We start from the raw sequence: 27,719 nt of genomic DNA on the forward strand, positions 1-27,719 counted from the left end.
AGCTTCTTAGCTTTTCAACGATACTTGTGGTAAAAAAGGGTCTTATTGGTCGATCCAGGAGAAAGTTTAAAAAAGATACAAAAATTCCTGACCGACCGGCCGAAGAGCACCTTTTTGCATGGAATTGGTGTTATATAAAATGGCTGCATTTAAAAATGCAGCCATTTTACATGAATCAATATCTCCACTGGTCACCGAAGGTGTCTCAGATAAACAGGCTAGCTGCACGACTTGTTTTACCGAAGATGACATAAAACACAGTCGCAGAAATGCTGTCTTTTAGCGTTTTCACCACTTTAAGTTTAAATAAAAACCATTTAAAAATGCTCTTAAAAATGTATTTGGAAACACCAAAAATGACGTCAAGTCGCGGGTAGGGTCGTATTACAGCTCAAGGGATTTTATTAATACATGTAAGCTTAAAAACGTGGGCTTATTTATCTGTCAGTCAACCCATCTTGGACAAAATACCGGTACACGTCCCCTTTTTGGCAAGCAAATTTGATCTGGCGTGGCCCACACCTTATGGACCGCAAGCTGGAACCGTAACCGCAAAGTGAGGACCGCCGACCTCTCCACCATTCATATCACGGCTTTGAGCTTTACCAGCGCGATTGAGCCAAGGCAAACCACTCGCCTTCTTCCTTTCTTCGTGACCCAGAACAGCGCAATCATGGTAAGCTATTGCGTCATTGAAAGCAGCTACAGGCCAGCGGAGCGTAAAAGAATGAGCGAAAGCAGTGAAATTGGAGAGAGACGGAAAATGCAGCAGCGGAGAAGAGGATCGCACGCAGCAGCAACATTACAGGAACATATTTGGAGAGCGATCCAGACTCAATAAGGCTAGCGATTTATCAATATTTCACACTCTCTCCAGCTGCCAAACCATTCCATACGGCTCCGTTGCTTGTAGCGATGGAAATAGGCTCATGAGACTAAAGCAGAAGAAGCTAACGAATTATTTTGTACCCATTACAATCAGTCTCGTGACCTTCTGCACCCGTCCGCCGCCGAGGAGGCCTCCAAGCACAAGCTTCGCCGTCTCGTACAGGCCCCCAACTCGTACTTCATGGACGTCAAGTGCCCTGGTTGCTTCAACATCACGACGGTGTTCAGCCACGCCCAGACGGTCGTGCTGTGCGGCTCGTGCTCCGTGATGCTGTGCCAGCCTACGGGCGGTAAGGCTCGCCTCACTGACGGCTGCCAGTACCGCAAGAAGACGGAGTAAGTTTATTCGTGGACACACTCAGGCGTTGGCTATCGATCCGAAAATGGCTCGATAGTCGCAACTAGATATTCGACGACGCAGGAACGGAGAAGGAACCAAGCAAGAAAGCAAGTTGGCCACGCCCGCGATTTTTTTCAGCTCGCACGCTCACTCGCTTTTGACTCGCTCGGGATCTCGATGTGTCTTGTGAGGAGAGGAAGCCAGTAGGTCGGCTGGATCGGGTTGGTACGCTGCGTCTTGTACAGGGTAGCTGCTAACGTGAATCGAGGGACGTAAGAGTTGATTATTTTGCGGGCTTTCTTTCGGTCACCTGTTCTGGTGTCTTTTCTGTTGTTATGTTGCTGGTGGATCCATTTTGCCAAAAAGAGTCAACTCCTACAGTCTGGAAATGGTAAAGACGTTGATGGATGAGAATGTGTTTTTTTCTTTTTGTTTTTTTAATGAAGTAAAGTATCACTTCACTCGTGTGCTGGGGCGTTTTTCTCATATTCACTGTGTGTGTGTTTTGTTTTTTGCCATACCGGTAACCTTTCTCTTTGCATTGCATCTACAAAACGCCCTGGCCTGCACATGCTCACTTGACTGCTTGTATGTCCATTCCACTTTTCTTCATGGGAGCCAACTCAAAATAATGAGGCAGCTCGTCTCAAGCGTTGCTGTGTCAACAGTGTGTACACTTAGGCGTGGATAGCAGTTCTATCCTTCTCCGCCACAATCCACGTGCTGTCGTCCTCCAAGTCCAAGCGCTCAGCAAGCGCCATGATCGACCCCGTCTCCAGCAAGTACGACACCAGCTTGTCGTTTGCGTTCACCATCTCGTCTAGCACATCGACGTTCACGTCCTCTTCAGTCGCCACTTCCTCTTCATCGCCAGGGGTAGTTGCTCCGCCGTCCTCTTCCTCTTCGTTCGACTCATTGGAGCCGTTCTCAGAGCCTGAGTCGTCTGCATCCTGCCGTCGACGTCGACCGCCTTCCGACTTAGTAGACGAAGCTTCATCTGAAGACGAGTTGTCCTGTTGCTGTCCCTTTTGCCGCTGGTCTCGCTTCGATCCTTTCCCATTGCTACTCGGAGCTGCCTTCTGACCTCGAAGAAGTGCCGCCTTGCGCTCCTTCGTACGCTGACGCTTCTTCTGTCGCTTGCTACGCTTTGAGGCCTGTCGCGCCTGTTTTTCATTCGTCTCCTTCTCCGTCTCCTCCTTCCAGAGACTCTCCTGGTATTTAAGGTGGAAGACCGTGCAGTCGCAGTGCTTACATACGTTGCACTTGCACTCGGCGCAGAAGAATGTGTCGTTCGAGTGTTTCGAGAATGGGCCGAGGCAGATTGCGCACGTGACAAAGTGTTGCTGCCAGATGCGCGACGCACGCTTCGCCACAGTCGCCGACTTGTGTGACACCAACGTCTCTATGTTCGCGGAAGCCATCAGACTTGCATACGGATTGGGCGAGTCCGTGCGCTTTGCCTCCAGCTCACCGACCTGAAGAATGCGTTCCAGTCCTTCTAGTGCCATCATTACCATACTCGTTTCCTCCAAGAGATTGCCTAGGATCTGAATGCAGCCCTGATTCACGAGGTATTCAATCTGACTATCCGATCCGCACGAGGTGGCGTTGAGCACAACCCAGCAGGCTTCACTCTTGACCTCTGCATCCGTCGCGTCAGATGCTGCCAGTCCCATCAAGGACGGGATACAGCCAGAGTCAAGCACGCACTGGATCTGGTCTACAGTACCGGCAGCGATGTTCGACAGCGTCCAGCAAGCTTCCTTCTGGATCTCGCGATTCGAATGGGCGATCAGTCTCCGCAACGAAGGCACGGCGCCACACTCAATGATGTGCTGGGTGTAGTCGTGGTCGTCTTCAGCGCACACGATGTTCCCAATCGCACGTAGAGCTGGCTTCGTGACGCGCCACGACGAGTGACTCAGCAGCTCCACGAGTCGGAAACACACGTCCGAGTCCACCACAGCCTGGATATGAGTACTTGGTCCATCACAGAGATGCGAAAATGCCCAGCATACGTGACTCAAGATCTCTGTGTCCGTGCTAGTAAGCATCTTAGCCAGATACGGCAGGATGAGTCCGATGTCAAACACTGGCCGCGGCTGGCCGTCACACAAGTTGCTGATAGTCCAGGTCAAGATTCGAAGCAGCGACAGTCGGTCCCACGAGGTCTTCTTCAAGTTGTTCACCAGCGGCGTCAGCGCACCAGCACTCAGCACGAGGTCCCTCGTCGCAGCGCCTTCGCCCGCCAAGTTCCCCAGAACCCACACGGATTGCTCCAGTACCTACTCGATCCACCCCAACGTACACCAAATTCTCAGCAAACCAGCTCACAACGTGCTGAATAGGAGATCCTCCTCCCATTACCAGTCCTACCTCTTCATTCGACGAGTCCAACAACGAAACAAGCGTTGGGATCACACCGTTCTGCAGCAATACCGACGTGTTGTCAGTCGCTCCTGCTGCAATGTTGGTAAGTGCCCACAACGCTTCAACTTGCAGAGTCGGTCGGTCTCGCAGCCTCAGCCACTTGATCAAACGTGGGGTCCAGTTCTTCTCTAGCATCTTTACGGACATCAATGAGTCAGTACGGTGGTGTTCCCCACGCACCCAAAACGACTAAGCACTACCTGACGAATCAGCAGATCTCTCTCCGACGACAGCAGCACACGCAGCTTCTTAGCAGCTTCAAGTTGGACGTCGGCATCCTCCGAGTTCAGTCCGGCGTCGATCTGGTTCAGATCTCCCTGGAACGTGGGCGACGCCGCAAGAGCTCCAGATCCGACGGACCCATCGACTCCACTCCCTCCTAGGCTGCTATTCGCCAGTCCGCTAAGACTGCCGTTGGCCAGCAAACTCGCTCCATGCGAGAGGTGATGATGATGATGGTGACCATGCGAGTGCAGCGAAAACTGAGGCTGTGGCGTCAGGGCCGAGCTAGCTCCAGCGGAAGCTGAGACGCCAGACTTCCCAGGGCCTCCCATGTGATGGATCGTAGTGGTCGTGGACGTCACGAGCGTTGCGTTGCCCCCGCGGTGTGTGGCCTGATGGTGGTGCACAATGTCCCCGTTCTCGGTGCGGTGCGCGCTAGTCGTCGATTTCTTGAGCGCCAGATTGGCCTGCGACAAAGTGCTGGGTAGCGCCGCCACTGCTGCGGCTGTGAGCTCGGCCACGTCGGTGGGGGACAGGAACGCTTTCTGGCTGATGCTCGCCTTGAATGAGCCGCTCATTCGCCCCTAGTACTGGGTGGAGCGTGCACAAAAGATTAGGGGGCGGGGGCTGTGGCCTGCGCTCTTGCCTGCTAATGTACGATGGAAACACACGCAATTGAGAGCTTAGACGACGGCGGACCAAGACGAAAATGACACTAGGCGGACGACGACAAGCGTGCACAGCTTTTAGGCTGGTCACCGATGCCAGATTCCACGCGCAGCAGCTGGGAGCGACCGCGCAACGCACCTCTTCTAAGACCTCAGAAGGCGCTTTGAGAGCTCCTCGGCGTCTTCTTCGCTTTGGTCGCTTGGTCGCTGGAAGGTCAATTCTGATGTTTTACCCTAAACTATTGCATTTTAAGTAATTTGCACCTAATGAAAACATTTTTGTCTCTTTATTAGAGATACCGGTAGGAGTATTTGATACTTGCTGGTTCAAAGATATGAACACATGACAGATTTTGAGTTGAAGGAAGAGGACCGAGAGAGACTCGCGTCAGACAGGTTGATGGGGACGCGCGGGGTGTTTGTATTGACTGGTGTATTCCGTTGCAAAGCCACCAAGCAATAGTTTGGTAAAGATATTTGCCCGGGTGTTGGTCAATGCCTCCAGTGCACAGTTTGGTTGAGCTACAAAGCGTAACAAACGTACACGAGCATCTAAAAACTATAGCGCTCACCAGCTCCGTTCCTGTGGGCGGGGGGGGGCATACGTACTGTGCATTTACTAATACTGCGTTGACGGCTTATAGCGCAAGTATAAGCGCTGGGATTAGCAGGATGTAACACAGCCATCGTATAACACCCACACACTCCATCAACTCCCATCAAAGACAATATAGTATTAATACATGCATTAGTTCAGACAGCCCACCCGCCTGATCCGTACACGCACAACTGCCGAGATGTCATCGTGCCAAGGAGCGCAGAGCCAGAGCTCCAACTGTTCTGAGCGACGGCGTGCTGGATGTCCACCACTGGCATAGCAGCGCAGGCCACACTATTAATAAGACACGTAGGTGTTGGACCGCTTACCTCGTGTTGAGTAGTGACATTCCACATCGTCACGTCTTCCACGTCGTGAGACCAAGAGGCCACCACCGAGGTGCCATCCGCTTCTGACCACATCGCTGATCGAGACAAGACCGACGGTGCCTTGTGACCAACGACTTCCATTCGTGGCGAGAGCCGCCCGAGCCCAACCGTGCGCAAGTCAAAGACGCTGTGCTTCATTGGTGTAGAACGCGACGCAACCACCACTTGATTGGAGTGTAGCTGGTTCGATGCTAGTGAAAAGCACACCTGGTCGCTCGGTACGTGCGAGAAAGGTGAGGCTCCAACCGAACCATCACCGGCATCTGCAACATCTCTCCAAACTGACAGGCCACGGAATGTTGCTGCTGCTAGACCCTCCGTACCTTCGGGGGTCTGGAATAACTTAATCGAATGCACTGGTTGCCGTTGCGGGAGCGAAAAGCTCTTCACGATGCCCTGCTCGCCAGCAGCTGGCTTTCGATAGTCGTATTTGGCCACACTGCCGTCTTGAAAGCCGCAATACATGGCATAGGGATCTGTTTCGCCGAAGGTGCACGACCAACCTTGCCGTTTACCGGAAGGAAGCGCAATCTGCAGCGCCACCTTCTTATCTTGAAGACTAGTCATAGCCAGCTTACCATCGAATGCCACAGTGAGTACAAAATTTTCGGAGCGATGAATGCTGATGTCGCGTACGTCGGAGCTGTGGACGGGTAGTCGAATCCCCAGCGTTGGGTCCTGAGAGCTCAGCATTAGAATACCATGAGACCCTTGGGCGATTGTATCACCAACACACAGAAATCTGCACGACCGGGCAATACTGAACACGCGCGCACCCAGCAAGGGCACACCAAAAATGGGCTTGTACTTGCAAATAGCAGCAGCGAGTGAAGTGTTGTCGAGCTCTGTCGATGGATGTGAGGTGGAGGGAGCAGGAGGCATCGAGTGTAGCTCGCCCTCTGATGGACGATTTGCCGTTTGTGAAAGAAATTGCGACTTAGTAACTTGACCTGCAGCTTGTCTAGCAACAGCAAAACCTAGACCACTGCTACTACTGGACGCAGCAGCAGCACTAGAGAGCTGCTCCTGCGCAGCTTTACACTGCATATCTGCGATAGCCTTTTTAAATCTGGTCAGCTCCCCATTCAGTCGCGTGGACTCTTTTGTCTTCGCCTGCATTTGTTTTTTTAGTTCTGCTACCTCCTTCTCCAATTTGCTGTTCTTCTTCCTTTCTTCGTCGAACTTGTTGGTCATATCTTCCAGTCCAGAATTATCTACCACCGCCACGTGATCCGAGAACAACAGACAAATGTCTGTGCGTCGCACTATTGCGCTGCAGTTAGGACACGTGCGCTTCTCACAGATCCAGCGCTCGATGCATTTCTTGCCAAATAAGTGACCACACTTGAGCGCCACGAGGCGGTGGCGTCCTACAATTGTGCAGTCTTCGCAGCAGATCGTGCACTCCGTCGGTTCCGGTTTCGTCTCTAATATCGGGCGCTTGCGTTTACGTGATGCATTAGGGTTTTCCAGCGCTCTTCGTGCAGCTTCCGCCACCTCCGCGGCAGACTCCTCCGCGGATAAAATCTGCACGTCATCATCGTCACTTTCTGCGGCTGCGATGGGCTCGGACCTGTTGCTGTTGGTTGGCGGCAATGCGAGATCGACCATCGACGACGCGGGGCGGTAACTAGCCGCGCCTTCGATCTCCCTGTCACTATCGCTTACGTCAATGCAACTCTCACTACTGCCGCTGTACCCGGCGTAGTCTTCAGCTTCTTCCTCGTCGGAGCTGGGAAAGTAAAATAATTCTCTGTACCAATTTAAAGAGATTTTGTTTTTGAGTGTAACAAGAAAATGTAACAATGATCCCATTGGCTGATATCGTGCTTCTTCCAATGATTTACCGAAAAGCAATTGTCAAAAAAGCATCAGAAATTAGGGTTGCATGCTTCCCTTGCAAATGTAATAATCAAAATCAGAGCAAACTGGAAAGTAAGAAAACGGGACATCCTAATTGGACAAACTGCCCCTTTAGCCCTATTACACCTCGCCGATACGCATATCGAGAAGACCCAGCTGCTCTAGACGGCGTACGACATTATCTACCTGCACTTTGAATTCCTTGTCGTCTTCAATTTCTTTTAGCCCTTTATTAAATCCGCTCGCAATAGTGGTCGCCATTAGCTCACCCCATGCTCCTGCAACCCAAGCAATGACATTCGACCGAGATGGAGCAGCCATCGTCTACGGTTTAGACGCAGCCATTGCCAGCTCGTGCGTCTTCATTTGATCCTATAAGAACAAAATTCATTGCTCGCGTAGACGGAGCTTGAGTGGGCGGCTCCATGCGATATCAACTGGCTGACATATTCCAGTGCAACCCGCTGGCACATGCATCAGGTCCACGTTGAGTTCCTTGGCACATGCTAAAACAGCACCCGTCCAATGGCCTGAGAGTTCGTCGATCAAAAGCAGCACCGGTGCCTCCGTGTTTGCCCTCACACCAAAGTGAAAGCAAGAAAGTCAACAGTGAGACCTTCGTTCCACCAGCTGTTAGAGTTCCCGCAGATGACGACGTTGGGCTGTGCTTAAAGTGGCTCCGCCGATTTCCAAAGCAGCTTGCCAAACCCATGCCCCTCCCCCCGTCAGACATGTACGAAGACTGGACGATGGACCAGCTACGACTGGAGTGCACGTCGCGCAAGCTGAACGTGAACACAAATACGTGCAAGAACGACCGCGCCAAGTTACTCACGGCTTACGATGATAGTAAGGCTAGCGTGGAGCTACTATTACAGCCACGAAATTGTCATCTGCAGCATATTTTCTGGTGAGATGCTTTCGGTCCCTGTACGCCGTTCTGACTGCATCTCACTGCGAAGTAGAGCAGACCTTATCAGTAGAAGTAGCCTCTCAAATGATTCAATCTCCATGCGATAGCATTGCATAAACTGTCCCTCCAAAAGCAGTGGTTGTTTGCGTAGATTCCAGTCGAGTCTCACGCAAATTGAAGCCTCGGCAGGGAGAAGTGCGGTAGCTGCCGCGACAGCTCCCAAAATGGCTTTACCTCACTTTCTTCATCCAAGACACTAGCATATTTTTGAGATTTTTATGCGTGCTGGCGCGCCCCGTATGATCCCGATCGTCGCGCGATCCGAGCCACGGGTCGTGTAGATTGCTAATCATGTATTCGCCGCATCTCCTCTAGTGTACCGTCGGCCAATCAACGCGCGACAATCGGATCGCGACCCGAACCTTTTAGGTTGAGGTCGCTCCGAAGAGTGAAAGAGTTAAAGTGAAAGAGTTAGCTCTTTCACTATCGCTCCCACAGATAGTCTTTAAAGACACTGTGCTGTCCATACAGAGACAAACTATTGCGTCCTATTGGCTGGAAATAAAAAGAGAGTTGCTCATAATTGCTTAGGTACACGATGCTGTCCAGAATGAATCAGGCCTAACACTTTCTCGAACTACCAAACCGTCACTTCTATGAGCATGCCATTAACCCGCCGCAAAAATCTTTGAGCACATGCCCTGCTGGACCATCAGCAATGGACACGACGGAGGCCAAACCGTACGAAGTGTAGATGCTCACCACACCGTCGGTGGCCATTGTGCTCGTGGCCAAGGTGAAGGCAATGCGTGCGGGGCGACGCTCGCCCTAAAGGCCGCACTACCGTACTCATCCGCAGCGGAGACAATTTAGACCGAGCCGTACGAAAGGTTCATAGTCACCAGACTGTTGGTGGCTGCCATGCTCGTGGCCGAGATGCACTCGATACCTGCGGTGGCGACGTTCGCCCTAAAGGCCACACTACCGTACTCATCCGCAATGGACACAACGGAGATGGACTCGCACGAAACGTACATGCGCATTACACTGTCGGTGGTCGCCGTGCTCGTGGCCAAGGCGCTCTCAATACATGCAGTGGTGCCGCAATGGACACACTGGAGACCGAACCATACAAAATATAGATGCTCACCACACCGTCGGTGGTCATCATGCTCATGTCAAAGGTGCGCTCAATGCACGCGGTGGCAATGGTCACAGATAAAGCTGTACCAGCGTATTCACCGCATGTAACCGCAGCGAGCACATGTAAGGTCAACTTGAACGCAGCGCTGTTAGTACCTATGGAAAATGCAGTGGAGAATTGATATGTTCCCAAAAAAGGAGTTTGATTCAGAGAGCCACCCCACCGGAAAGAAGAAGTATGATTCAGGGAGCCGTCCCACACGTTTGCACAGATTTAGGTGCGTCTTGGCCACGAACATCAACCGCGCGGTGGACGGATCTGCTCTATGAACCGAACGAAGTCGTTGCACTGTGTAATCAGCATGACCACGAACGTTGCTGTACCTAATTTCATGCGACAATCGATGTTCTCTCTGGCACTTAATAGTATATGCTCTTTGGTAATTGGGGTGCAATGTAAAACATCGTGTAGATATCGCAAGCAGTGGCAAAGGTTAATGTTGGGATTTTCGGATAGAGGCTTTCAGCTCTCGTCGACCAATCCAAGCGCTTTTAGGCCCCACCGCGCTCACCCACACATATTCAGCTAGAAGGAGCCTATCCAGTATAGACGGCTACGTTACTCAGCAGCGCTAGGTACACACCATTGTTTGACAGTTAAATTTCTCTGCTCTGTTCCAACCTGCATGATAATGCAGCCTCTCGACAGTCTTGTCGTGGGCAGGGGATCTGCACGTTGATTTTTTGCGGTGTATCACTTGCACGTCACAACGCAAGAGCTAAATATCGCTTATTGAAACATTCATTGTAACGTGCCAGATATTTACTCCGTTACTTGCTTACACTATAGTGTTGAGGAAGCTCACAATAGGACGACTGAGTCATAGGTTTAAGGAAAAATCAACTACAATAATCGCTCTCACTTCCGGTATCGTGGTCCGACCATATCCTAGGATTTGATATATTTTCTTAAAGAAGAAAGCTACAGTACATTTACAAGGTAACTGAGAGGCAAGGATAATAACATCTTCTACGTCTACATCGGGTCCGTAGCTAGTGTGACCGGCCGCTTTACTTCTTTCATCAGCGGCATTAAAAAGAATACCCGTATGGTGAAAACAATTCTCAATGGTACGCTTACCGTGTAAAGCTTGCCAAATTTCCTTGCTCCACTGTATTGCCTGCAGCTGGTCCACTTCATACGCCTTCCTGTCAATCTCAACACCGTCCTTGATCTTGTCGTACACCCATTGCAATTGCTTCTTACGGTACGCCGTTTTGAATGACGCGATGACGCCAGCGTCCATTGGCTGTAGGAACGCTGTAGAGCTGAGCAATTCGCGCCAGAATCCCCGTCAGTACACCCTCCTTAAAGCGATTGTATCGATATTTTAGGGATATTATTTTATACCAGTACCGGAATGGAGAGCGATTACTGTATGACTTTATTTTAGGACCAAGTCCACAGCCCTGGCCACTCAAATACACGTCATAGTCCAATTGGCTAAAAATGGGTCTGGCTCCCCATATATCAGCCAATGGCTTGACAGCATTTTTAGCACACGCTAGTCGTGTGCTGACGCACCTACTTGTGTAAAGAAATCTACCTACTTATGTAATGGAGGGGTCCATTACATTCATTCAGATTCTTCTTTTCTTTGCTTTTTGATGCTCAATCTACTATTGCTATTCACCAGTTTACAATTTTTCTCATTCCGATGCACTGTAATTTTTTTTTAAATAATTTTCGCGGTTTTTTTTGTCACAACGGTTGTTGTTGTGGCATCGCCAGGGCGGATACACGGGGTTTGGTACAATAGAGTCCTGTTCTCGAGACTTTTAGTTTGGCTACTAGCATGTCGCTCATCAAGGACAAGCTTGCTTACGACCAGCACACGGTGAGCTGACAGCATGGAGACCTTGACTCTCTTGACTCAGTCAGCTAACTCGCCGAACACCAACCAATCCAGCAGTGCGAGATTAGAATGATTAAGTCTACACGACTTTCAGCGGGATAGACAACCCACCATGTAGCAGCTCCACAAACGGTGTGTCAGCCACTTACAAGTTGCTGTCATGCTTGCATAGCTGACAGTGTGTCGTTTTGAAGACTACGCCAGTTTGACGACAGGCGAGACGGTCATACATACATTGACATTGCTCAATATGTTGATCTCGATGTCAGACTTTACGCTCGTTCCTGCTGCTAGGAACTTGACGATAGCCGCGACAGCCTCATCGCCCCGATACGCCACGCGTATCCGATCACAGAGATCCGTTGTCACCTGTGTGATGTGGACCAACTCGTTGGTTGGACGCCGAGAGAGGGCGTCCGCAAGCACGTTGAGCTTGTCCGGCTTGTACTCAACGCGGAAGTTGTACTCCGCATAGAAGGACAGCCACCTCGCTATCCGTTGGGAGCAGTAAGCGAATTTGTCGCCGTCCGCAAAAATGCGTAGTCTGTGTAGATCACGAAGGGCTGTGAGCCCAAAAGATGCACGCGAAGCTTCACGAGGGCATACTTCATTGTCAGGAGCTACTTGTCGTGGACAGGAGTAGTTCCGCTCGGTAGCTTTGATCTACCTGGACTGGAACGAGACTCGCTCGTGTCCAGCTGCATCGGCCTGCAGCAATGCACAGCCAATTACGTAGCCCGAGGCACCGCAGACGACGCTGAACGGTGCCAGCCTAGACACCAATCCCACGAAAGGATGGGTTATTGAACAACATGGCCGGAAGCGTACTGTACAGTGCGCAGGATCTGGTAGACGGATCTACCAGATCCTGATGCGCCAGAGTGACACTCCGCTCACCGCGGTGACCACTCCAAGCGGCATGCTTTGGGAGTGGCTCGTCATGCTGCAGGGCTTGTCTAACGCCCCGGTGATATTCTAACCTCCAGGCGACGCAGCTGTTCAGGCCATTGCGCGCTTTCGTACAAACGTACTTCGACGACATCTTCGTTCATAGCCGTGCCGAGGGAGGCAAGGCGGCCATGGATGTGCATTGGGGACACCTCCGTCGAGTGTTGGACGTGATGCGAGCGAACAAGCTCTACGCCAACATCGACAAGTGCGTCTTCGTGTCATGAGAGATCAAGGTTCTCGGTTGCTTCGTCAGCAACGTGGGCGTTCGGGCTGACCCAGACAAGGTCCAGGCCATTTCAGCAGGACCGACGCCCCTATTCCAGAAGGGTCTTCGAAAGTGGTTGGGCTTGGCCAACTACCTTCACAAGTACAGCGCAGGGTACGCGGGCCTCGCTATACCCTTGTGGGCCTCCTTCAGAAGGACGCCGACTGGCGTTGATAGCAAGAGCACCAGGATGCCTTTGACAGCATCAAGGCCAGTCTCCAAGAGGTTCCTGTCCTGGTCCTGCCGAACAAAACGAAGTCGTTCAGCGTCGTCTGCGGTGCCTCGGGCTACGTAATCGGCTGTGCATTGCTGCAGGCCGATGCAGCTGGACACGAGCGAGTCTCGTTCCAGTCCAGGTAGATCAAAGCTACCGAGCGGAACTACCCTGTCCACGACAAGTAGCTCCTGACAATGAAGTATGCCCTCGTGAAGCTTCGCGTGCATCTTCTGAGCTCACAGCCCTTCGTGATCTACACAGACCACGCATCCTTGCGGACGGCGACAAATTCGCTTACCGCTCCCAACGGATAGCGAGGTGGCTGTCCATCTATGCGGAGTACAACTTCCGCGTTGAGTACAAGCCGGATAAGCTCAACGTGCTTGCGGACGCCCTCTCTCGGCGTCCAACCAACGAGTTGGTCCACATCACACAGGTGACAACGGATCTCTGTGATCGGATACGCGTGGCGTATCGGGTCGATGAGGCTGTCGCGGCTATCGTCAAGTTCCTAGCAGCAGGAACGAACGCGAAGTCTGACTGGCTTTCGTCGCGATGGCGTTCCCGGATCCACCGATATGAGTTGAAGGATAGTCCTCCTCTATTACCGGGTGGAGCCTAGTGAACCCCCACGGGTGGTCGTTCCCACAGAGGAGGATCTGAAGTTCGATATCCTCGCGTAGGCGCACGATGCGCCCTCCAGCGGCCACTTGGGGCGCGATAAGACCTTCCTGTCAGTCTCTCAGGCCTTCTGGTGGACCCACATACAAGTGGGTCGCACGGTACGTGAAGACATGCGAAACATGTCAGCGGGTTAAACCCGCAGGGCACGCTTCGGCTCCGCTACAGAGCCTGCCCGTTCCGGCTGACTGCTGAAAGTCGATGAGTCTTGACTTCAACTTTGGGCTTCCCGCCGACAGACACGGCAACACCGGGATATTGGTGTTCGCGTGTCGGCTGAGCAAGATGGTACATCTTGCTCCAGTACCCGTAGCCGTCACAGGAGAACAGACCGCGAGGTTGATCGTCGATGGCGTGCTCCACTATCACGGTCTCCCGAAGACGATTGTCTCAGACCGAGACCCGCGGTTCACGACCGCATTTTGGATAACGCTGTTTCCTTTACTGGGAGCTCGTCTGCAGATGTCCACTGCGGACGATCCACAGACAGACGGCCAGACGGAGCGCGTCGATAGAGTTCTAGAGGACACTCTGCGCAGTGTGTGCGCGGAAGCCCCGCGTACGTGGTCGACGCAGCTTCCAGCCGTTGCATTTGCGCTCAACAACGCGGTCCACGGGGTTCACGCCGTTATACCTGAATGGTTTCCGTCACCCCAGAGTGCCTCTCACTCTTCGAGGAGACATTGCGTCCTCTATTCTAAGTGGGGGGGAGAGGCTCAGAAAGCTTTTTCCTCCCACGTCTCAGATGATGTGATACCGGTTTCACTTCGAAAACAAGTGGGATCCTTTGTGGATACCAAGCTGAGTGTGATCAGCAGGGTCCGCGATGCCATGGCAGTGGCCCAGGACAGACAGAGGGAGTACTCTGACAAACATGAAAGAGGAAAATTAAGTGTGTTTAAGGTGGGTGAATAAGTGCTATTAGACACGAGGAACCTACGGTAGACACTGTAAGCTCTGTCTGCAGCAACAAGCTGAAGCGCCGCTTCATTCGACCATTTGCAGTCCTAGCCAGACATGGTGTGCCGTACACCATCGACCTGCCGAAGTCAATGACGACGCACCCGACGTTCTATGCTGGACGTCCTACGCGATACCATGATCCACAGGGGTTGCAGACTCGCAGATCCACCTTGGCCCAGCTCAGCGAAGCGAGGACCGGCCACAGACGTCGACGAGGGGAGCACTCAAGCCTTGGGCTGAACAGCAAGGTTGCGGTCGATACCGTACGCCGGAGGGGGCCCGTACGAACGGACCCCAGAGCCATATGCCGAGTATGTCGAGTACGTTGGGTACGCACCACGCGTACGACTGGGAGTGCGCTGAATGCGGCTCCGGAGGGGATAGCAGAGCCTCAACACGTTGGATCAAGCAGAAGGCCTCGTCAAGATCGGACAAAGAGGATCGCCGGTCCACCTGCAAATGCAGGCTCGAGAACATCCGCCCCAACAGGTCCAGGCGGTCCGCAAGACGAGCGAGCACGCCCTGATCCCCGGCCTGGGCGGCAGTATCACCGCCAGCCCCAAGGCCAAGTGCAATATCAAGCACGAGGACACATTGACGGAGGCGGTCAACCTCAGGGCCCTGCGTCGGACCCGCAGGAGAAGCACTCAGACGAGATTAGCTTTCCGGAGGCGCCGAGTACTCGTACTCGTACGAGGGCACATACGCCCCTGCTTGACCGGAACGGAGAAGCCCACTACCACGTGGAACAGATTCACCAGAAGTAACGGCGTTGCGGTAAGCGACAGATCCTCGTGAAGTGGAGGGGTTATGCTCACTTCAAGAGCTCGTGGGAACCGACTGAGCGGCTCCTGATAGACTGCCCGAAGGCTGTCGCAATCTAGGAACAGAAGCGGCGGCAAATTCGTAAGTAGTCCGGGGCTTCTTGCCCGAACGGGGTACGGACGTTGACGACGACCGTACCCGCGCTCATCGTGAGTGAAAGAAGCCACGCGCTTCAGAATATCTCTTGGCAGCATGCGCTTGCTGACTAAGTGGACGAAAAAAAAATCCGGACGCGAAGATCACGCTGGTCCAGGATGCGAGACAGCAGCTGATCTTGATGAAGTTCCCGTAACTCCGAGGGTGAGTACTTAAAAGACTCAACCCACACCCAGTACATATCCTCAGACGAGTTCCAGTTGGGACAGTTCTCGAGAAGAACCCAGGGGTGGCCCCAGAGAGGGTAGAGACCACCCCGGTTCTTGGGCTTTTTACGACACGTCGTGAAGTCTTTCAGAGGAATTCGGTGCGGCACGAGAAGCACGCACCGGGTCGCCTCCAAGTTGTCGAAGAACAACTACTCCTTCTGGACCAGAGCACGCTCATAAACACCCTTAGAAGTGTGACCACCGACATGGCCACGAAGAGCGACGAGGATCTCCAGAAAGAGGTCAGCCCCAGAGCTCTCCTCGGGAGATCAAGAACCTCTTGCGTTGATGGTAGCTCCCTGGCTGACAGGATTCACCACCGGACCCCGACGCCTGCGCTGGGCAGCTTGACAGTCCTCCTGCTCTGCTGCTGGTCGAGGTCATTCGAAATTTTCCGGGGCTCATATGGCACTCTCCTCTTCCTCTTCATCCGAGGAGCCGAAGAGGCTCCGATAGGAGTACCCAGTCTCCTTCTCCTTGCGAAGTGGAGACTTCGAGACCGTGCGCTTCTAAGAGGGCTTAACGTCTTCGGCCTTGGCGGCCTTAGCACGTGAAAGACCCTCGACGAGCGAGAGATGTTTGAGAGGCTTCTTCTCCTCGTCGTCGCCAACTTTGGGAGAGCCCTTAGCCTTGACGGCAGGACCCTCCGAGCGCTCAGAGGTACTGGGACTGTGATCACCGTGATCACTAGAGAGCGAGTGCACACTGTCGTCGTCGTGCTCGCTGGGCACTGGAGTGTTCCCTCCCACAGGAGCATCATGAGGGCTCCCGGTCTCGGTCTCGTCCTCACTGCCCGAATTGAACTCACGTTCAGCGAACCGTGAGTTCGGACGGTTGTCTGGAGAGACCGAAAGTGACGGACTACGGCGCTTGCTCGCACGCTTGCTCGCAGCCGCGTCACTAGATGAGTCGATCGCACCTTAGTAGCCTCCTGGAGTGCAGAGCCTTTGCCGCGAGGCGTAGTGCTCTTGGCTTGCGCCTTTCCGGCAGCAGCCTTGAAGCGAGTTTTCGCACCGCTCTTTGCAGTGCCCGGGGCATGTTAAAGGCCGATGTGGAGACCGAGGAGAAGAGCGCTTAAAAGCTGCTTGAGGCTTTAGCTGTAAAGTGGGCCTCCGCCGCATTCGCGCAGCCAAGTCGATGTATTTCGACTTTGAGAATGAGAGTTTCTGACGTACATTCCTCATTCTGATTGGTCGGTAAGCGAGCCTAAGTGGGGGAGGATGTAACGGGGTACGTAACCCCAAGTGTACCCCTAGCTACATGAAATGTGACATTTCACACTTCGGGATATCTGGTACATGGTACCAGGGTCGTTCGAGGCCAACCATTGGCTGATGACATAGCTTTGTAAAGGTGACTTATAGTTTGTATATCTAACTCAAGCTTAGCCTACCTATAAATACATTCAGCTTACAACTTACCGTAAATTGGTCACTTCGCTCCCTTAGACAAAAGGGACCTGTGAACTACTGTTCACTGAGAGCTTATATACTCTCGGAAGCCAACTTCCTCTAGCGCAAGGTACTGTGTGACCCCGTCACACAGAAGTTGACAAGTACCGTGACAAGGAAAGACTGGGTCACTTTAAAACTCAAAAGTTCAAACCGCCATTCTCTCGCGTCGCTTTTCAGTGCCAAGCTCCCTTCGCGCAACATTCAGGATTAATATGGCAGATATATTACCGTACCTAGCTGAGGTGGACGGTTCGAGCGACACGCATGAAAATTATTGAGCTGACAGTACATTTGCAATAAACCTTTCTGTTTCGATCATTTTCACAGCTAATAAATTACCCGATTTTAATTCATGATTTTTTTTTCTGAATTTCAGAGAATTAATAAAATGCACCTGTCCAATCGTCATATTTGAAGGATCGAACGATGACTTCTGCGCAGCTGGAGCAGCAATTCCAAGCACGTATCGCCCAGGCAAAGGAAGCGGCGCGGTTGGCTTCTGTCGCCGTAGCCGCACGCGCTCATAACAGGTCAAATGCACCACCATTCGCTTCGATACCTGCAGTTCCTGACGCTCCGTTCCGCCCGCCACCAATTCCTCAAGCTTCGAGCAGGTTTGCAGTAGACCCAGAGCCTCTTGCAATTGAGAACGCCCCTCCAGATGTCAAAAAGCGCATCGACAGACTCGTGGAGTTTGTGGCGCGCAATGGCGACGCCTTCGAAGCCACAGCCAAGGAGCGGGAACGGGACAATCCGAACTTCGCTTTCCTGAAGCCTGGCGGGCCTTATTCGGACTACTACCAAGCAAGAAAACAGCAGGTGTGCCGGTCCCAACCGCCTCAAGCAAGTCCTACGATGGTGTTTGCTCGTTCGCCACCTCCGACCGGCTCCCCCAATGGCCCTACACCTGTGCAAACAGACCTACTCGACATGTCTGTTGGTGCAATGGCCAACGTCTGCAACTTTGCACGGACGAGTGGAGTGCAAGCGTACGAACCGATTCCTCGGGAAGTTATTTTGCACGTGGGGAGTTTGCCACCGGTGGAGCCGGCGCGACTTGAAAGTCGGCTTTCGGGGTTTTATCGCGACGAAGGGCGGGTTAGACCAAGAGAGAGTTGAGATGAAGTTATCAGTGGTCTCATTGTTCGTTATTCGTCTACAGTAGACTAGGACACACTAGACAACCTGGTTCGAATGTCGGCCTCCATTTCTGGGCAATTGCCACTTCTACCGCTGACAAGTACAGGAAATACCAAACTTTCGTCGTCGCCTGAGGAAGTAGTTGCGTCGACTTGAAGACCGAAAGCACGTTCCGTGATTTCCCGTGTACCTTCGTCTTCACTTTGGTCACATCGAGCTTGAGAACTCGAGCCCCTCGTCTCCATGCAGAAACTCTTAGTGTCAAGGCTTAGACAATTCTCAGTGGCAGCTTGAACTGTGTCAGCGACTGCTCGAGTAACAACCGAGTTCTCGGCTGGTTTCCTGCCGCGACCGACTTGTTCACTTAGGCGCAGTAACCGTGGAGACACCCCCAGTCGGCTTTGTGTCCTGCCAGGAAGAATACTTGAAGGTGGTGGTATGGCATCTCGCAGTTCTTCCATCTCGCGATTCTGTTGACGACATGCATTGCGCACCGATAATCTGGACGAAAGGGGTCGAGATTTCCATGAAAAGGAGTCGGCTACAGCAGCGGGTACAGGCTGAGAACAGGGTTCTGCTCGACGAGCACTGCTGCATCTACGTCCTGCAATATACTCGAGTTTCGGACGAGGCTGGTTGCCCTGCATAGACTGTGGTCGTCTCCAGTCTTTGACACGAATTAGCCCCTCGCTTGCACGGCGCCCGAAGGGTATTCGTCGGGATGGACGACGTCCCGAGGTTAGCGCTGCTACCCGCTGCTCTTCGTGCTGCATGTCTAGTTGGGAAGCTCCTCGATGCATCTGAGCAAACAGTTGCCGACGATTCTCTTGTACTGTTACCACGTACGTGTGTGAACCTCCACATGACACCATCGTAGCGCCAGTACCTGAGAGTGCATGGACCGGTACTGGGAGTAGAGCCACTCGACGTGTAGGCTCTAGATCCTCGTCTGGAAGTCCTAACTGGCCTTCTTCACCAAAGCCCCACGCGTACAACGTGCCATCTCTACAAAGCGCCATGGAATGCCACTCTCCACATGAAAGTTGTGTTACTCCCTCATCCTGCAAGGCACGTACGCGAGTGGGGACGCTTCGAGATCGAGTTTTTCCCAGACCTAGTTGACCTAATGATCCATTGCCCCATGTGAAGACGTCACCATTGGCAACAACGACACCGCTGTGACTTCCTCCACTTGCTATGGAAGCGACTGCGATGTCTTTTAACAAGTTGATGAGCGTTGGAACCAGACGACTCTCGTGGTCTCCATGACCTAAACGGCCATCGTTTCCAAGACCCCAGGAGTATACATGCCCTCTGCTAAGCGCCAGCGTATGATACATCCCACAGGACAACTCGACATCTTCAGGCGAAGCTTTTATCTCCGATTCGGACCACGACCCAGTGCAGGACATAGCGAGCGGATCTATAGCGCATACCTTACGGAAGAACGGGATGTGCTCAAAGCTGGTTCGATCAATGCGATCGCCCATACCAAGCTGCCCTGCGACGTTGCTACCGCACGCTAACACGTTCGTCTTGGTCAAAATGAACGACTGATTGCCTCCACAAACAATCCCGCGGAGACTGACGATCTTGTCTACCCGATACGGAGTGCTTACTATCTGTGTAGTCTTACAACCCATTCCTATTTGTCCACAGCTGTTGTCCCCCCAACTGAAGACACGGCCATCTACACTTAGACAAAGTGTGTGGTTACTGCCGCATGCCACGTATTGCACACATGTGGAAGCAAGATGAGGGACACGTAATGGTTCTTGCGACGACTCTAGACTGTCTTCACCCTGTCCAAGTTGTCCACTTGCCCCGAGTCCGAAGCAGTACAAATTGGAGCACACGTCGATAATGGCCGAGTGAGCTTTACCACAGGAAAGTTGCAGCGGATGTAGCCATCGACACGCAAACGGCGTTGGCGTCGTCATGTTCGTGCCTCCGTCCGTGCCCAGGCGACCGTCGACGGTACAGCCAAAACCGAAGAGGAAAGTGGCTTCTTTCTGTAGTACAGACACGAATAATGACGGTAGCATTGCAGCTGAACTGTAGACGTCGTCGTACGTCTCGTGGATTTTGTGATGAATCTGAAACGTGCGCAGCTCCGAATCTTCTGAGCTGGTGACTGTGATCTCTCGAGTTTGCCGCCAGTCCTTGGATGTTACTACGAGACTTGGTGGAGACGCAGTGATGCCGATCTTGTTCATGATGACGCGGACGTGAATTGTGACGGCTTTGCCCTTCAAGGGGGGTCGCGTGAACTTCAGACGGTAGCGAATGTCGCTTCCTTGTCGTAGACGCACGTACTTGGGGTAGATTCTGGCAAGCTGCTGCCTGTGGCGATCTTCAAGACCAAGAAGTTTCTCCATTCTAGACGTATCGCTTTAATCAAAGGCCGTATGGAGCAAGTCATGTGAAGAAAAAAAAAAGTATTTTGGGGAGCTCCAATTTGAATTTGCTGCAACGATTTCCATGTCCGCTGTTACAGTGTACACGGTTTGCATTTTTTGCTTACTCGAACGTCATCGCCACGCTAGCCTGTCGTTAACTACCGAAGAGTGGGTGGATGTTCCTCGGAATGTCGTTGGCTCGGGCAAGTATCGCGGGTTTATCATAATTGGATTCGTCAAGTGGCTGCTGGTTCGACGATACTTACGCTGTTGCGCTGGACTTTCTGCAATGGAACTGGCAGAGCCCCTGGGTATCTTTCGAGGACGTCCAGATTCGTCAGCTGCAGAATCGCACGCAGCGCAGCGCACAGAGGCAGGATAGTCTCCTGTTTGTGTGTCACGCGGGAGGGTTCTGACGTTATAACGAGCTGGCAGTAGTGAATCCTCCGTCTGCGTGGTTTTGTCGGCAAGTACAGGGAGCGTGCGAGGCTGCGGACGAGTGTTTTGGCCTCCAAACGAAACTCTTTTGCTCTTGCGGTTGTTGCCGGTCCTGCTCCCAGTCGCTGATACGCTAGGAAGTTGATCTGAGGTTTCGACGGCTCCAGTCACCCACTCACTCTCTCCGCCGCGTAGATGAGACTGCATTGGCGGCTCAGATTGCTTAGTTTCATCGTCACATCCTGCAAGAAACGCTCGCACTGCATGATTCGCAACGTTCATCGCGTCGGAGCCAGTCACAACAGGCCGGCGCTGACCTCCTGCAGAATCAGATGTAGGCCACGCGGACGCGTTCATATTGAGTGTACGAAACACTGAGGAACCGCCAAATGCTCGCTCAGCAGCAGATGGGGTCGCGCGCTTGTGTGCAAACCTTGAGTTGTTTTGGTTGCTGCTGGCACCGCTTTGATGAATGTAGGTATCGCACAGATCACCCCACAGAGTTGTACGCTTGGCTGGAGACCGGAACCTTTTCCCACTCGTTCTGCTCATTCTAAAGCGATCCGCCTGCTCCGTCGTGACTCCGGCAGCATATTGTTGAGCGCGAGGTGTTGGAACGGCCGCATCACTTGCTTCAAGTCGCCGACCATGTCTGTAACGAGGACTCAAAGGTGGGTGATATGGCGAAGAAGCAGCCTCCACAGTCGATAGTGGTGTGGGGTTTCGCGATGATACTGTAGCTGCAGCAGGAGGATGAAGCCGGTCCAGGATATCTTCTCGAAGCGGACTAACTGCGATACTTCTTTCTGCCACCACCGGCCGATCCTCCTCCACGGACCTGTCGTCGCTGTCGACCTCAATTGCCGAGGTCTCGTCCACGCCCTCATGTTCAACCTGCTCCGATGGCAGTGCTGTGGTCGTTTCCAGATTGCCCCCACCCACACTTTCGTATGGCGATCTCTCCGGAGCAGGTTGCATGTCTTCGTCCCGTTCGCGATCTCTCGTCGGGGTCAAGTGCAGCGTCCTCGCCACCTTCTGCAGGTAGAAATCCAATGCATGATGAGCTCCATAGTCTCACTGCAACTGCAACCATCGATCTAAAACGCACCTGCGGAGTCTCTGGTTGCCATGCCGGCCGTGGTGTGTGCTCGGACTCTTCGTTCCAGGCGAAAAAGGCCGGCGTCCTCCCGCGACGACCACTGGCCTTCCCAGCAGGTGTATTGGGTCTCTCCCAGTCCGGAAGACCCTTGCGATGACCGATCTGGCGGCGGTGCTGCTCACATAGCAAGTCCTGAGGAATAGAAGAAGGTTGACACAAATGGTTAGAGCTAGTTTTGTCTGGGTATCTAACGAATGAGTGAGACGCAGAGCGTGCAAAACCCACCAGTCGATTCAGCTCCTTCGATACTTTAAACACGCGATTGTGGATCAAGCGGTCCGGCATCGGGTGAAGCTCTAGACGTATGACCGAGCAACTCGAGCTGAAAATGGCGCACTCAAGTTTAAACTTTTGAAATATGCCCAGCCCAGTTTTATTTGCATTGATTGGGCAATAAGGTTGAGCAAGTATACATGTAGTAACATTCTACCTAGGGTACCCTTCCGTAGTATAGCGCACGTTTTTCCTAGCTAGGGTAAATGAAGTTAATAATAAATAATAATAGTTAATATTATTAGCACCATTTAGCTATATCATATTTACAGAGCATTTCATTTCTTGCGTTCTGCTAGTGCCACCGAGATGCCAGTCGAGCCTACAGCTAGTCGAGTCTACATGCGCTCGATCCGATGTCGGTGACGGAACCGCTGAATCCACCTGATGAGAACGTATTCGACGAGCCCGCTGAGATAGTATTGTTGCCGTAGCTTGATACGATTTCTTACCGGCACAACGTACTATAATACAGTACCGGTACAGCGTAGTTTAATACACACCCTTTAATTAGTTGCACATATCTTTATACTCCAAATGAATAATAATGACAAAGCACTCCCGACTTACAGACTTAGTAGTGACCGCATGAGCTTATTAATAAGACGAACAACATTAGCTCTCGTGCTTCAGTATACGTTAACGGTCTCGAATGTGTGTGAATTGCTGTGTCACCGTCCGCCCACAAGTATTAAGAAGATACTGTGGCTAATGTAGTGCGTATGCTGCACGTTAGAACGTTCATGCTCATATCCATTTCCGAGTCCTTCATTATAGCGGATTCCTTTTAAACTCCTTGTTTAGCTATTATTATTACTAACTATTTCATATTAGTATTTAAGTAGATCCATGACTCTGACAAGATACAACTTAAAACAAAGTCTGCGGTTTCTCAAATTTCAGAGCTTCTTCGTCAACCATGATATCATCGCTCCCTATTAATCGAGCATAGAAGGCTCAAGACAAGGTCAGAGACCAAGAGCATGTCCAATAAGATAGATCAGTCTAAATAATTCCGTAAAGCGAGCATCGCGCGTAGAATCAATTGGCACAGTTACGACACTTTTATGAATATGGTCGTAGATAATAACAATAAGGCGGCCGCTTGTAGAGACCTTTGTCACCCTCATCTCTAAGTTGACAGGTTTGAGGGGAGTTAAGTGTGTAGTCGTACCACTTAAATAGTCGTGGATCGTAAAATGAAAATTTTAATTTCTGCCTCAAATTGCAAAACGACACAACATTTCGATTCTGGTGACGTTTTCAAAAACTAAATTCTAAATTCAGACAAAACGACGTACATGGTAAATAAGTGAACTTTATATCTGGTCTCAGTAAAAAAGTCGAGCGGTCGTGCACGATAATGACGGATCCACAGCTCGTGCATGTTCGCAAGTACTATTTAATACGGGCCCAGTGGGTACAGCTGGATAACATATTCTTTGTCTTAGTAAGGTCAGATTTGATGAAGAAAGTAGGCTGCTTAAATCGGCGCAGCTTCTGGGCTACACTCCGCATTAAATGCCGTCCTTGGCGCAGGTCACATTTCTGGCGCGTTGGTAGTGCCGTCAGTTAGAAGTAGAGACTCGCTAGTTTTAAAGTTTCCTTCCAAGATTTCACTAGAATTGATCAATTCCAAACTTTTTTGTGTAAGCCAAGCACATTGGTTAATGCATGTATATTACCATACTTATCGGTTCGAACGACACACTTGAAGTGTGTAAGAAACCTAATAATGTTACGCAAAATAAATTACCGGGTTTTAATTCATGGAAAATCATATCACTGTCTGATCCATCCTTCTGAAATAAATTTTAGAGAATAAATGCGGTAGAAAAATGCCACGGTAATTTATTTTTTAGTTATATCTTTTGAAGCACTGCTGCGAATTGTCCCAAGGTAAAGTAATTGGTCCCTTTGGCGCCCAAAACTTGGCTATGGCATACATGTAGCGTCATTTCAGCCTCTAAGAGCCCCATTCGCGCTGGGCAAGCCTCGTTTTTTGCGTCGTCTTCACAGCGATCGGCAACTGAAGACTCTTCATGATCTGCGTTGGAAAAACTCTTACTTCCGTGAACACAGAGCATGGCATTCGACGTACGGAATAAAAGCCATCACTACTGTACATGCACGTACATTATGGCAGTAACCTGCGAGAGCCGTACGAATGAGGCAATGGCAAAGCTTCAATTTATGTAAAAGCGGGAAGCTGTCCAACGCTGGATTGTGATACAATTTTTGTGATCGTTTGATTGTTTCTGAGTGAACTTGCAGGCTACGACTCGCAGCTCCTTTTTGTCTTCGAGGTCAACATAGTGTGCACACCTTCGCTATGCGCCTTTTGCGGGTGCTTCGACAATTCAAGCTTCGATCGACGAACTCAAGTGAACAGAATGTACATGGATTTCGCCACCAGTTTGACACTGGTGGACGATTGTGTGATCTGTGGCAGCCGTTACGTCCATTCAAATCCCGAGAGTAAATTTCGCCCCCACTTTTCGTTTGACTCGTTTCAGACCGGAAAAGGAAGTGCACAATCAAGCAAACGACCATCACTATGGCATCCATGAGCAGCGACGGCGGCGGGGTCGAGACCCTGGCGCTGGGCGATTTACTGAGCGACTTCGAGGTGAAGCAGCGTGGGCTGCTGCTCATGGCCATCGACAAGGCTGTGGACAAGGCGATGAAGAAACAGGGCGAGATGCTCGACGTCATCAAAGCGCAAGTCGAGACGCGCCACCGCGAGGCAGTGGACGACATTCGCGACGAAATGACGCGCACGCAGCCGTCGCTTCTGGAAAGCCTCATGAGTAAGACGTTGAGTGTCGAGAACAATGCGGGGCTAGCCCTTTGGATCAGTGATGAGGCCAAGAAGAGCCAGGCGCTCGAGTATATTTCCAAGCTACGCAACCACCTGCAGTCGGGCCAGGGCAACGCCTTTCGCAGCGACTTTGAAGCTCTACTTGTGGTCTATATGGAGTTCCTTAAAGTGCCGATGGTGCGCGGCTCGAGACTCAATAATCGTATCGAAGACTTCCACGAAGCACTGTACCAGAAAGCTGACTATAACGACGATTTAGTTAATCTCGTCTACCGTGTACGCTGGGGCTGCCAAGGCGTGCGCTCCATTGGTAATGCGCGCTCGCATGATGCTAAGCCACTTTCGGAGAGCGAAATCCTTGAGCTCTGTGGCTGTTTTAGTGCTATCGGCGCAGCAATGCCAACTCTCGCGCTTGAGTTTGAAGTTTGCAAGCCCAAGACGTCGCCTTCGTCTCCATCACTTACTAGCGACGGCAACTTATCTTTGAATGGTAATTCCGGCGTAGATATGGCCATGCTGCAGCAACTACGTCAAGCAGCAGGCGGCAATGGCAACGATCAGACGCCGTTCGACTTCATTATCCAGCTAATGGCCAACAATGGTATCAACGTCAACTCGACCATGCAATCGCCCTCGCTATTCCAAGACAACCAAAGTACTAATCGAAACATGTCCCTACCGCCAGGGTTCCGTAATGCCGGTCTATCTGGTCTATCCACTCAAGGTCTATCTGCTCAAGCGCCACCTTTACCGCCTGGGCCACCAGGTTTAAGTGGCTTGGACTTGAGCAGTTTGAATGGATTAAATGGCAGTTCAACACAAGCGCCGTCCTTATCGCGTCTAGGCTCGATTGGTAGCACTACCAGCAATTCAAGTCGAGATGCCCCTCCGCTCCCTCCAGGATACAATGAGAATTCGAGTAGTGTGTGGTCGCAGCCTCCACTTCCTCCTGGATCTGGAAGTCCGCAGAAGCCCACTTTGCAGCCACCGCTCCCTCCTGGACCCGAAAGTCCATTGCAGAGATCGCCGCATCTACTGAGAGCTGAAAGCCCACTTAAGAGCTCGACGCAGCCGCCATTACCGCCTAGTGCTGAAAGCCCGCAAACGAGATCGTTACTCCCAGCAGCAGCGTTCGCAATGAAGCAGACCGATGTACCGACCCAGGCCATTCTGGCACTGGTCCCAGCGTTCAACTGGTACCACGATCGGCCGACTGAGCTGCCCAAGGAAAGCGACCGTGTCCGTAAAGCCATGTTCGCACGAATGCTTAATCATATGGATGAATTGCCCAAGGCGACGCTGTGTCCGTTGCTACCTGGTCACGACCCGACCTGCCCGCTGTCACACACGTATATGGAAGTCATGACGTACAACCCGCTCTACAAACGCTTGATCTGTCGTCAGCCGTCTCACTACTGGGGCAGTCAAATCAAGGAAGACGACAGCTGTGTATGTGTGCATGTGGATACTGGAGTCACGTGGGAGTGGGTGGATGATAGCAAGCGCATGTTCTGCCTCCGTGGAGCCAAGTGCACTAACAGCAAATGCCTCAAGTCGCACTCGTTTGAAGAAATGTGCTGGTACAATCCGTCGTACAAGATCAAGCGCTGCACTGTGCGTACTCACGACCACATCGCTCGTGCGCGTGGAACGATTGTTCCTCCGCTGGACTGCAGCTACTACCATATTGAAGAAGGCAAAAACGCCGACAAGCGTGAATTCACGGCCGAGTACGACCACGTTGGCATGGATGTCAAGATGCTGTTCACCGAGCGCTCGCACAAGCCTCTCGCTGACAGACTGGAGGCGCTTCGTTACGCTGTTGCCAATAACCTCTGAGCGGCTTGACTCTTTTTTTTTTCTGGGCCTTCTTGGTGAGTTGGCCGTCTTCACAGTTTGGCCTGTGCCAAGCTCATGCATGTTAATTCTCTTAGCTTCGATCTCGTGGCGACCTCAAGTGCGTCTCAAATCGAGGATAATAGCCATCAACTAGCACTCTCGAACAAACAATACAACTACACTTCCTCATGTTTGCTACTTGTAGTACGGTGCGGTCTGGAATGCTTCCATTCAGCACGTGCACAACGTGCAGCACAAGAAGGTAGCCTGTCGACGAATCGACACCTCCCTATGCACGTCCACGACTTGGACTCCACGTGCAGTGTACGAACGCGTTGGCGGTGGCCCACCGGATGGGTGATCAGGTCGACGAGATACCTACAGTAGTTCACAAGAGTCAAGGTGTCCTGACGAGAAACCACGGTAACAGAGTTGCAGCCACGCTCGCCATACCGGTATACGACAATACCTGATGATTGTCCTTCTTCTACGATGACAACAAATATGCGAGTCTGCAGATGTTTCAATAGTATCTTTCTTTTTACTTGAAGTAAGAATT

The 27,719-nt window shown here is 51.8% G+C and overlaps 6 protein-coding genes across 6 annotated transcripts; 3 read left to right on the top strand and 3 right to left on the bottom strand.

Moving 5' to 3' along the window:
• Positions 1-597: 597 nt before the first annotated feature.
• PITG_16008 (40S ribosomal protein S27-like protein) lies at positions 598-1,532 on the top strand (the record flags this gene model as incomplete). Its single annotated transcript, XM_002897745.1, has 2 exons — positions 598-676; positions 983-1,532. The coding sequence occupies 2 exons, from the start codon at positions 674-676 to the stop codon at positions 1,226-1,228; spliced, it is 249 nt and encodes an 82-aa protein (XP_002897791.1).
• A 373-nt stretch (positions 1,533-1,905) lies between these two features.
• Positions 1,906-4,458, bottom strand: PITG_16009 (importin subunit alpha, putative; the record flags this gene model as incomplete). Its single annotated transcript, XM_002897746.1, has 3 exons — positions 1,906-3,513; positions 3,605-3,793; positions 3,859-4,458. 3 exons carry the CDS (start codon positions 4,456-4,458, stop codon positions 1,906-1,908), a joined length of 2,397 nt encoding a protein of 798 aa, XP_002897792.1.
• An 843-nt stretch (positions 4,459-5,301) lies between these two features.
• Positions 5,302-6,498, bottom strand: PITG_16010 (uncharacterized protein; the record flags this gene model as incomplete). Its single annotated transcript, XM_002897747.1, has 1 exon — positions 5,302-6,498. One exon carries the CDS (start codon positions 6,226-6,228, stop codon positions 5,302-5,304), a length of 927 nt encoding a protein of 308 aa, XP_002897793.1.
• Positions 6,499-17,517: 11,019 nt separating this feature from the next.
• On the top strand, positions 17,518-18,210 carry PITG_16012 (uncharacterized protein; the record flags this gene model as incomplete). The annotated part of the gene is made up of 2 exons (XM_002897748.1): positions 17,518-17,938; positions 18,011-18,210. 2 exons carry the CDS (start codon positions 17,518-17,520, stop codon positions 18,208-18,210), a joined length of 621 nt encoding a protein of 206 aa, XP_002897794.1.
• A 562-nt stretch (positions 18,211-18,772) lies between these two features.
• Positions 18,773-22,512, bottom strand: PITG_16013 (uncharacterized protein; the record flags this gene model as incomplete). The annotated part of the gene is made up of 7 exons (XM_002897749.1): positions 18,773-18,872; positions 19,078-19,236; positions 19,308-19,345; positions 19,668-20,584; positions 20,897-22,103; positions 22,177-22,359; positions 22,453-22,512. 7 exons carry the CDS (start codon positions 22,510-22,512, stop codon positions 18,773-18,775), a joined length of 2,664 nt encoding a protein of 887 aa, XP_002897795.1.
• Positions 22,513-25,006: 2,494 nt separating this feature from the next.
• Positions 25,007-27,160, top strand: PITG_16014 (uncharacterized protein; the record flags this gene model as incomplete). Its single annotated transcript, XM_002897750.1, has 3 exons — positions 25,007-25,737; positions 25,789-25,992; positions 26,113-27,160. The coding sequence occupies 3 exons, from the start codon at positions 25,058-25,060 to the stop codon at positions 27,158-27,160; spliced, it is 1,932 nt and encodes a 643-aa protein (XP_002897796.1).
• Between the last annotated feature and the right edge of the window lie 559 nt (positions 27,161-27,719).

This window comes from Phytophthora infestans, genomic scaffold (assembly GCF_000142945.1).
Source record: "Phytophthora infestans T30-4 supercont1.41 genomic scaffold, whole genome shotgun sequence".
NCBI classification, from domain to species: Eukaryota; Oomycota; class Peronosporomycetes; order Peronosporales; family Peronosporaceae; genus Phytophthora; species Phytophthora infestans.